The sequence below is a fragment of the Bos mutus genome, chromosome 15 (genome assembly GCF_027580195.1).
Source record: "Bos mutus isolate GX-2022 chromosome 15, NWIPB_WYAK_1.1, whole genome shotgun sequence".
Classification (NCBI taxonomy): Eukaryota; Metazoa; Chordata; class Mammalia; order Artiodactyla; family Bovidae; genus Bos; species Bos mutus.
This window is the reverse complement of record NC_091631.1, coordinates 21312565-21324072: the sequence shown is the minus strand read 5'-3', so window position 1 is coordinate 21324072 and position 11508 is coordinate 21312565. Positions and strand designations below refer to the sequence as shown.

Here is an 11508-nt window from a genome sequence, read left to right as displayed (position 1 = left end):
GAAAGAAAATTCCTTCAAAAACTCAGTTGAAATAGATATTTTTAGTAAATTTAAGATTGAGAGAATGCATTGCCAGATAATGTGCATGACAAAGAATTCTAAAGAATGCTCATTCAGATCAGATCAGATCAGTCGCTCAGTCGTGTCCGACTCTTAGCGACCCCATGAATCGCAGCACGCCAGGCCTCCCTGTCCATCACCAACTCCCGGAGTTCACTCAGACTCACGTCCATCGAGTCAGTGATGCCATCCAGCCATCTCATCCTCTGTCGTCCCCTTCTCCTCCTGCCCCCAAGCCCTCCCAGCGTCAGAGTCTTTTCTAATGAGTCAACTCTTTGCATGAGGTGGCCAAAGTACTGGAGTTTCAGCTTTAGCATCATTCCTTCCAAAGAAATCCCAGGGCTGATCTCCTTCTGAATGGACTGGTTGGATCTCCTTGCAGTCCAAGGGACTCTCAAGAGTCTTCTCCAACACCACAGTTCAAAAGCATCAATTCCTCGGCGCTCAGCCTTCTTCACAGTCCAACTCTCACATCCATACATGACCACAGGAAAAACCATAGCCTTGACTAGACGAACTTTTGTTGGCAAAGTAATGTCTCTGGTTTTCAATATGCTATCTAGGTTGGTCATAACTTTCCTTCCAAGGAGTAAGCGTCTTTTAATTTCATGGCTGCAGTCACCAGCTGCAGTGATTTTGGAGCCCAGAAAAATAAAGTCTGACACTGTTTCCATTGTTTCCCCAGCTATTTCCCATGAAGTGATGGGACCGGATGCCATGATCTTCATTTTCTGAATGTTGAGCTTTAAGCCAACTTTTTCACTCTCCTCTTTCACTTTCATCAAGAGGCTTTTGAGTTCCTCTTCACTTTCTGCCATAAGGGTGGTGTCATCTGCATATCTGAGGTGATTGATATTTCTCCTGGCAATCTTGATTCCAGCTTGTGTTTCTTTCAGTCCAGCGGTTTTTCATGATGTACTCTGCATAGAAGTTAAATAAACAGGGTGACAATATACAGCCTTGACGTACTCCTTTTCCTATTTGGAACCAGTCTGTTGTTCCATGTCCAGTTCTAACTGTTGCTTCTTGACCTGCATACAAATTTCTCAAGAGGCAGATCAGGTGGTCTGGTATTCCCATCTCTTTCAGACTTTTCCACAGTTTATTGTGATGCACACAGTCAAAGGCTTTGGTATAGTCAATAAAGCAGAAATGGATGTTTTTCTGGAACTCTCTTGCTTTTTCCATGATCCAGTGGATGTTGGCAATTTAATCTCTGGTTCCTCTGCTTTTTCTAAAACCAGCTTGAACATCAGGAAGTTCACAGTTCACATATTGCTGAAGCCTGGCTTGGAGAATTTTGAGCATTACTTTACCAGCATGTGAGATGAGTGCAATTGTGTGGTAGTTTGAGCATTCTTTGGCATTGCCTTTCTTTGGGATTGGAATGAAAACTGATTAGACAGGAGGAAAATAATATGTGTTGAAAAAGATAATATGTGAGTAAATACAAAGACTTTTCTCATTGTTTAAGTATCTTAAAAATATAATTGACTACTTAGAACAAACAACAACATAGTGAGGGATTAGAATAATGTTGAAGTAAAATAAATAACAACTGCACAAAGGATGAGGGTGGAGAAAAATGGAAAGTTATAAGTACATACTTTCATTGTGTGTCAAGTGGAATATTATTACTTGAGGTAAAGGATGCATTTTAAACTTGAGAATGAGCAGACAAATAAATAAATCGAGCTGTTAAGCCAATAGTGGAAACGAAACAAATACTAAAAAATAACCAATTCAAAAGAATACAGAGTAAATGGAAAAATGAACAAAGAATAAATGAAACAAAGAACAATATGATGACCATAAACCCATGACTATCAAAATTATGTTCAATTTAAAGATTCTGAGCACTCCAATTAAAAGACAAAGATTATTAGACTAGATTGTTTTTAAAATCAAGACTCAACTGTATGCTTTCCAGATGAAATGCACTTTAAATACAAAGATAAAGGCTGGAAAAGATATATTTTGAAAACACTAATTATCCAGGTAGAGTGACCATAGTCAACATTCTTCTCTCAGTAATCAATAGAACAAGCAGACAGAAAGTTAGAAAATATATAGAAGAGTCAAACAACACTATCAAGACCCTTACAACATCTCACCTCAAACCAGCAGAATATCTCAAAAGATTTAAAATGACAGAAAGTACACAAAGTGTTGTTTTCTAAAAACAAGGGAATTAAACAATCAATAATGAAAAAATCATGAAAACCTCTCCAAATACGGAACTTAAAACAATATGCTTCCAAACAACCTATGGATCAATGAAGAAAGTAAAAGAGAAATTAGAAAATATATTTAACTGAATAATGACAAATCAACATGAATTAAGATTAGGGGATGAATCACTTTAAATGTGTTTATTCTGGGGGGTGCTGCACCACTTGGCATGCAGGATCTTAGTGTCCTGACCAGGGGTGGAACTTCTGTCCCCTGCACTAGGAGCACAGTCTTAGCTACTGGACAACAACTTAATGTTTATATTAAGGCAATCCCCTGTGACATTTTTTAAATTGATATATAGTTGCTCTATAATATTATATGTTTCAGATGTACAATACAATGACTCACAAGTTATAAAGGTTATACTCCACTTACTACAAAATATTGGCTATATTCCCTGTGTTATGCAATATACCCTTGTAGCTTATTTTATATCTAATACTTTGTACCTGTTAATGCCCTACCTTATATTGCCCCTCCCCTCTTCCCTCTTCCCACAGTAGCTACTAACTTGTTCTCTGCATCTGTGAGTCTGCTTCTTTTTTATTATTATATTCACTAGTTTGTTGTATTTTTTAGATCCCACATATAAGTGACATCATATAGTAATTGTCTTTCACTGTCTGACTTATTTCACTTAGCACAGTGCCCTCTAAGTCCATCTATGTTGCTGCAAATGGCAATATTTCATTCTTTTTATGGCTGAGTAATATACCATCGTGTGTTTGTATATTTTTATCCATCTATGTGTGGATGGATGCTGAGGTTACTACCATATCTTAGCAATAGTAAACTGCCAACATATGGGTCGGAGAAGGCAATGGCACCCCACTCCAGTACTCTTGCCTGGAAAATCCCATGGACGAAGGAGCCTGGTAGGCTGCAGTCCATGGGGTCACTAAAAGTTGGACACAACTGAGCAACTTCACTTTCACTTTTCACTTTCCTGCATTGGAGAAGGAAATGGCAACCCACTCCAGTGTTCTTGCCTGGAGAATCCCAGGGACGGGGGAGCCTGGTGGGCTGCCATCTATGGGGTCGCACAGAGTCGGACATGACTGAAGCGACTTAGCAGCAGCAGCAGCAACATATGGGTGCATATATATTTTCAAATTAGTGTTTTTCTGGGTTTGTTTTTTTTCAGATACATAACCTGTGACATTTTAATCCTTAAAAAAACTAGAACTATATGAGAATTTCTGACATGTTACTGTGTCTCTCTTTTGCCAAAGAGTGCCTGTTGAATTTGAATGAGATGGTAAAGTTTGGGAAGCAGGTTGATTTCAGTTCAATTGGAATGGGTCAAAGTCCATGAATGTGAAAATACTTTGGGATTTCTAATTGCTTGCTTCCCAGTCCAGGATGAAGTCTATCCAGTTCTCCTTCCTTTTCTGTTGCTGGAGAGCAATCTGCTGTAGCAGCTGCGAGCTGAACAACATTAACATCACGGTGGAGAAAGAGGAATGTAGCTGCATAAGCATCAACACCACGTGGTGTGTGGGCTACACCTGAGTAGGCACTTTGCTTTGCTGGAAGTGAGGTGCTGAGGGTCTGGACAAGGCTGGTTTCATTGATTCCCACTCTGTCAATATTTTGTCTCTTCTAAATTAGAGCCATGAGTCCCTTAGCCAACACTGTCTGTGTTGTAATTGAGGTAAATTACCATTATATCATTTAGATGTTTGGGTTTGGATTTAATTTGGATAAAACAGATTCAGGACAGCTCAGATTGATGTAAATGACTGCTTCAGTAATGTGCAAACTCTGCATTTTAAAAGAGCATTTTTCTGCTAGCTTTACCTATTGAGGGATAAACATGGACATGAGTACATATCTATAATTAAACATGGAATATTGTCAATAGTCTTTAAAATAACAATTGCAATAATAAAAGGCATACCTCTAGAACAGGGATAGTAATAACATTCATTTTACAGCCAAATAAAAAATGCAAGCAGCCTATTATAAAATTCATTTTATTGGCCCATTTTTAATACAATACCAACAAGCAGCCTGAGAGCACTCAATCCCTGGAGACAAGCCAAAATGAGTCAGCAAACCTACACCCTTCTTTATGCTGTTAAGAAAATCAAAGAATAAAGGTATTAAGCTATTTGTCTACATTCTCAGAGCTTCTTCAAAATAAACCAGCTAAAGGGGACAACGTTTCTGTGCTGCTTTTCTACACATCTGGCTATTTAGAAGTTTGATAAGCTGAAATTGAAAATGCTGCATCTTAATAAAAATACTTTATTTATTTAATATTAAATGAACTGATCAATAAAACTCAACTTACCACACTTTGGGTGAGATGTAGGCCTGATAGCCAGCTGCAGAAATGAACTATCCAGGAGCCCCACTTCTCCCTCAAAGCCAATTATTTTCTTAGTGGGCATGTAGAGGAGTGAAATATGTTTGACCTAATTTCAATGTTCTGATACTGAAACTGTATCATATACCTTTTGGATTAAGACTCCTACACAGGTACAGAATTTAAGGCAATGGCAAGGAAGAACCTAAAAGGCAACAGAATATCAGAATCCAATATGTGATTTCCCAAACATTTTAGACAAAATAAAAATAATTGAGCTTATGACACCACCCTTATGGCAAAAAGTGAAGAGGAACTTAAAAGCCTCTTGATGAAAGTGAAAGTGGAGAGTGAAAAAGTTGGCTTAAAGCTCAATATTCAGAAAACGAAGATCATAGCATCTGGTCCCATCACTTCATGGGAAATAGATGGGGAAACAGTGTCAGATTTTATTTTGGGGGGGCTCCAAAATCACTGCAAATGGTGATTGCAGCCATGAAATTAAAAGACGCTTACTCCTTGGAAGGAAAGTTATGACCAACCTAGATAGCATATTGAAAAGCAGAGACATTACTTTGCCTACAAAGGTCTGTCTAGTCAAGGCTATGGTTTTTCTAGTGGTCATGTATGGATGTGAGAGTTGGACTGTGAAGAAAGCTGAGCGCCGAAGAATTGATGCTTTTGAAATGTGGGGTTGGAGGAGACTCTTGGGAGTCCCTTGGACTGCAAGGAGATTCAACCAGTCCATCCTAAAGGATATCAGTCCTGGATGTTCTTTGGAAGGACTGATGCTAAAGCTGAAACTCCAATACTTTGGCCACCTGATGCAAAGAGTTGACTCATTGGAAAAGACTCTGATGCTGGGAGGAATTGGGGGCAGGAGGAAAAGGGGATGACAGAGGATGAGATGCCTGGATGGCATCATCGACTCGATGGACATGAGTTTGGGTGATCTCCAGGAGTTGGTGATGGACAGGGAGGCCTGGCGTGCTGCAGTTCATGGGGTCGCAAAGAGTCGGACACGACTGAGCGACTGAACTGAACTGAACTGAACGGATGGTTCCCATTCCTCTTTTAAATATACATAGAAAAGATTAAATATACATAGAAAAAAGTTGGAAATATTTTTCTAAGCAATTAAACCCAAATGCTACGTTTTTACCTGTCATTAATATAGCTTAAGATTATTAAGTACAAAAAAAAATAATAAAACACCCATCTTTAAATTGCAAAGGTCATTTTGTATTTCCATACAAATTGTGAAATTATTTGTTCTAGCTCTGTGAAAAATACCGTTGGTAGCTTGATAGGGATTGCACTGAATCTATAGATTGCTTTGAGTAGTATACTCATTTTCACTACATTGATTCTTCTGGTCCATGAACATGGTATATTTTGCCATCTATTAATGTGTATGAAAATACAAAAAACCTCAAATAGCCAAAGCAATCTTGAGAAAGAAGAATGGAACTGGAGGAATCAACCTGCCTGACTTCAGGCTCTACTACAAAGCCACAGTCATCAAGACAGTATGGTACTGGCACAAAACAGAAATATAGATCAATGGAACAAAATAGAAAGCCCAGAGATAAACCCACCCACCTATAGACACCCTTTCTTTGACAAAGGAGCCAAGAATATACAATGAGAAAAGACAATCTCTTTAACAAGTGGTGCTGGGAAAACTGGTCAACTACTTGTAAAAGAATGAAACTAGAACACTTTCTAACACCATACACAAAAATAAACTCAAAATGGATTAAAGATCTAAACGTAAGACCAGAAACTATAAAACTCCTACAGGAGAACATAGACAAAACACCCTCCAACATAAATCAGAGCAGGATCCTCTATGACCCACCTCCCAGAATATTGGAAATAAAAGCAAAAATAAACAAATGGGACCTAATTAAAAGTTTCTGCACAACAAAGGAAACTATAAGCAAGGTGAAAAGACAGCCTTCGGATGGGAAAAAATAATAGCAAATGAAGCAACTGACAAAGAATTAATCTCAAAAATATACAAGCAACACCTGCAGCTCAATTCCAGAAAAATAACCTACCCAATCACAAAATGGCCCAAAGAACTAAACAGACATTTCTCCAAAGAAGACATACAGATGGCTAACAAACACATGAAACGATGCTCAACATCACTCATTATCAGAGAAAGGCAAATCAAAACCACAATGATGTACCATTTCACACCAGTCAGAATGGCTGCTATCCAAAAAACTACAAGCTATAAATGCTGGAGAGGTGTGAAGAAAAGGGAACCCTCTTACACTGTTGGTGGGAATGCAAACTAGTACAGCCACTATGGAGAACAGTGTGGAGATGCCTTAAAAAAACTGGAAATAGAACTGCCTTATGACCCAGCAATCCTACTACTGGGCATATACACTGAGGAAACCAGAATTGAAAGAGACACGTGTACCCCAATGTTCATCACAGCACTGTTTATAATAGCCAGGAGCTGGCTATTTATGGAAGCAACCTAGATGTCCATCAGCAGATGAATGGATAAGAAAGCTGTGATACATATACACAATGGAGTATTACTCAGCCATTAAAAAGAATACATTTGAATCAGTTCTAATGAGGTGGATGAAACTGGAGCCTATTATACAGAGTGAAGTAAGCCAGAAAGAAAAACACCAATACAGTATACTAATGCATATATATGGAATTTAGAAAGATGGTAACGATAACCCTGAATCCAAGACAGCAAAAGAGATACAGATGTATAGAACAGTCTTTTAGACTCTGTGGGAGAGGGAGAGGGTGGGATGATTTGGGAGAATGGCATTCAAACGTGTATAATATCATATGTGAAACGAATCACCAGTCCAGGTTTGATTCAGGATACAGGATGCTAGGGGCTGGTGCACTGGGATGATGCAGAGGGATGGTACGGGGAGGGAGGTGGGAGGGGGGTTCAGGATTGGGAACACATGTACACCCATGGCAGATTCATGTTGATGTATGGCAAAACCAATACAATATTGTAAAGTAATTAGCCTCCAATTAAAATAAATATTTTTTTAAATAGTTAATTAAAAATAAATTGAAAAGGTCATATCTTCTGTATTACTTTATCTTTGTATGTTTCTATGCTATACAAATTCAAAGTTTTTATAGAATTTTAGAAATATTAAATACATGGGTACTCTCATGGTAGACAGAAAAGAGATAACTACACTTTCTGTAACATTCCCACAACACTTCAGAACAGCAGTATAATATGAGTTCCTTTCTTGCTCCCTCAAGCTGTTGTCTTGCATGTTTTTAACTGCTCTGTTCATCCCAGAGACTTCAATTATGAGAAGATGAATCCATGTCCTTCTACACCACCATCTTGATTTCCAGAACCCAAGGGAAAGGAGCGGTGACCCCACAAGAGACTGAGCTTCCAGATATACAAGCTGGATTTAGAGATGGAGAGGAACCAAAGATCAAACTGCCAACATCCGTTGGATCATAGAAAAAGCAAGGGAACTCCAGGAAAATATCTATTTCTGCTTCATTGACTATGCTAAAGCCTTTGACTGTGTGGATCACAACAAACAGTGGAAAATTCTTAAGATATGGGAATACCAGACCACCTTACCTCATTCCTGAGAAACCTGTATGCAGGTCAAGAAGTAACAGTTAAAACAAGACATGGAACAACAAACTGGTTCCAAGTTGGGAAAGGAATATGTCAAGATTGTATATTGTCACCCTGCTTATTTACCTTCAAATTACAAAGTAATTTGTAATGTATTCATTACAAATTCATTTCACATGATGTATTCAAAGTACATCATGTGAAATGCCAATGATTCACAAGCTGGAATCAAGATTTCCAGGAAAAATATAAGCAACCTCAGATATGCAGATGACACCACCCTTATGGCAGAAAGTGAAGAAGAATTAAAGAGCCTCTTGATGAAGGTGAAAGAGGAGACTGACAACCTGGCTTAAAACTCAACATTCAAAAAACTAAGATCAAGGCATCCACTTCTATCATTTCATGGTAAATAGATGGGGCAAAAGTAGAAACAGTGGCAGATTTTATTTTCTTGGGCTCCAAAATCACTGCAGATGGTAACTGCAGCCATGAATTTAAAAGATGCTTGATCCTTGGAAGAAAAGCCATGACAATGCTAGACAGCGTATTAAAAAGCAAAGACATCACTTTGCCGACAAAGGTCTGTACAGTCAAAGCTATGGTTTTTCCAGTAAACATGTGTGGATGTGAGAATTGGACCATAAAGGAAGCTGAGCGCTGAAGAATTGATGCTTTTGAACTGTGGTGTTGGAGAAGATTCTTGAGAGTCCCTTGGACTGCAAGGAGATCCAACCAGTACATCCTAAAGGAAACCAACTCTGAACATTCACTGGAAGGACTAATGCTAAAACTGAAGCTCCAACAATTTGGCTATCTGATGTGAAGAGTCAACTCAATAGAAGAGACCCTGATCATGGGAAAGATTGAAGGCAGGAGGAAAAGGGGACGACAGAGGATGAGATGGTTAGAGGGCATCACTGACTCGATGGTCATGGGTTTGGGCAAACTCCGGGATACAGTGAAGGACAGGGAAGCCTGACATGCTGCAGTCCATGGGGTCGCAAAGTGTGACGTGACTTAGTGACTAAACAAAAACAACATGAGTTCCTTTATGAGGTCAAGTTTTCTGTGCTTAAGGATCCTAGAAACTGGTCTTCTGAAAGGAAATATTAGAGCAAGCAGTATTAAATCCCTATCCTTTATTTACTAAGCCAAACAGAAACTTGCAGAATAATGTAACCTAATTCCTATACTACACGGGACTTGGTGTACAGGGACCCAGCAAGGCCCAATATCCAGAAAACATGTACCTTCAAGGAGCTGGTCTACGAGACGGTGAAAGTGCCTGGCTGTGCTCACCATGCAGACTCCCTGTACACGTACCCAGTAGCCACTGAATGTCACTGTGGCAAGTGTGACAGCGACAGCACTGACTGCACCGTGCGAGGCCTGGGGCCCAGCAACTGCTCCTTCAGGGAAATCAAAGAATAAAGAGCAGCAGATGCTTTGAGCTGCCTACCCTTATCCTAAAGGACCAAAACATCCAAGATGTATATGTGTCTAGGCTGCAGACCACCATGGGAGACCCTATGATCTCTGCTCACCTAAGAGGAGGAGCTCCAGGAATGGAGAGGACTGGGGCCTGTCACCACTCAACCTAGGTCCGGACTCTGTTGGTTTCATTTAACTTGAATTCAGGATCTATAAGCTTTTTCCATTTTTAATAGACTTAGAGGTCTTCAAGATCAACCTTGTCATTTTGCATATAAGAAAATCTAGATTTTGGAGAAGGAGGTCTAAAGATGATGGAGTAGGAGAACTAAATGGAACATAATCTCCTGTAAGATACACGGCCAGCAAGAAGAGAGCCAGTACTGCTTTAGTGTCATGGTGCAGGTACCTAATTCTTTCTAATTGCTTCATTATTAAGGGGAGACTCAGGAAGGTTACTAAGCTAAGACTGTCCACTTAATTCCTCATCCATGGAAGTACTGTCATCAGTTCCACATCACCTATGTTCTCCAGGCAGAGAAGTTGTTGACCTAAGAGTGTGGGAGTAGGTGCAGGAGGGTGGTAAGCTGGGAAATAGTGTATCCATTTACAATCTGCAGCTTTAAATACAACATCTTAATTTTTATTTCAAATTTGAATTTAGCTCCAGACAAGAACATTGAATTTGGGTCTGTGTAAATTCAATTGCAAGACCAATGAATGTCTTTTCCTAAGTTGCTACCCTTACATACTTTGTCACTAAAATAAATTTGATCAAGAACATCCAGCCTTCTGTAGAGCTATCCCTCAGCAATAAGACATATCACCTGTTGTTGTTGCTATACCACTTGTACCAGAATTCTCCTCCACTGCTGGGATAAGAACCCTGAAATTCACATGATGGGACTTAGGGCAACTTAATAGGCTATATTTAATTTGTTTTCCACTTAACTTTTCAGAGAAATGCATGCCTGCTAAGTCCCTCAGTCATGACTGACTCTTTGCAACCCCATGGCTGCAGCCTGCCAGGCTCCTCTGTCCATGGGATCTTCCAGGCAAGAATACTAGAGTGGGTTGCCATTTCCTCCTCCAGGGGACCTTCCCAATCCAGGTATCAAACCCACATCTCCTATGTCTCCTGCATTGGCTTTTTACCACTGGACCACCTGGAAGACCTTTCAGAGAAATACCTCCCTTAAAAAGAGTTGTCAGTCTAGAGAGAAAAGCTATATTTTCTGGACTGTCTCTATATTTGCTTTATCACTTGACTACTGCTACTGCTGCTGCTAAGTCGCTTCAGTCGTGTCCAACTCTGTGCGACCCCATAGACGGCAGCCCACCAGGCTCCCCCGTCCCTGGGATTCTCCAGGCAAGAATACTGGAGTGGGTGGCCATTTTCTTCTCCAATGCATGAAAGTGAAAAGTGAAAGTGAAGTCGCTCAGTCGTATCTGACTCTTAGTGACCCCATGGACTGCAGCCTACCAGGCCCCTCCATCCATGGGATTTTCCAGGCAAGAGTACCGGAGAGGGGTGCCATTGCCTTCTCCGTCACTTGACTACATGTTCTCCCAAATCTATGATTTCTTTCAAAATGGTGTACGCTAAAAATGCTTTATGACTTAAATTTCTTTTAAAGATATTAACTCCTTTTTTAACCTGAATATTTAAACATACTTAAAAATAAAAAATGTTACCTACCAAAGACACAACTTTGGATTTTTCCATGTTCTTGAACTATTTGTTCATGACACATACATGTGTTATTTTCATAATTTTAGTGGTAACATTACTAGAAATCTTTTTTAAACCCTTCTATAAATATCACCAGGAGAAGGCAATGGCACCCCACTCCAATAT

The 11508-nt window shown here is 39.5% G+C and overlaps 1 protein-coding gene across 1 annotated transcript; it reads left to right on the top strand.

Annotated features, from left to right (window-relative positions):
• Positions 1-3657: 3657 nt before the first annotated feature.
• Positions 3658-9650, top strand: LOC102280966 (follitropin subunit beta-like). The gene is made up of 2 exons (XM_005895598.2): positions 3658-3803; positions 9410-9650. The coding sequence occupies exons 1-2, from the start codon at positions 3658-3660 to the stop codon at positions 9648-9650; spliced, it is 387 nt and encodes a 128-aa protein (XP_005895660.2).
• The last annotated feature ends 1858 nt before the right edge of the window (positions 9651-11508 follow it).

Excerpts from the sequence above, each read along its gene's own strand:
- LOC102280966 (XM_005895598.2), top strand. The coding sequence starts at position 3,658 with ATGAAGTCTATCCAGTTCTCCTTCCTTTTCTGTTGCTGGAGAGCAATC. Across the intron at positions 3,804-9,409 it reads ACGTGGTGTGTGGGCTACAC|TACTACACGGGACTTGGTGT; the intron begins CTGAGTAGGCAC and ends ACCTAATTCCTA.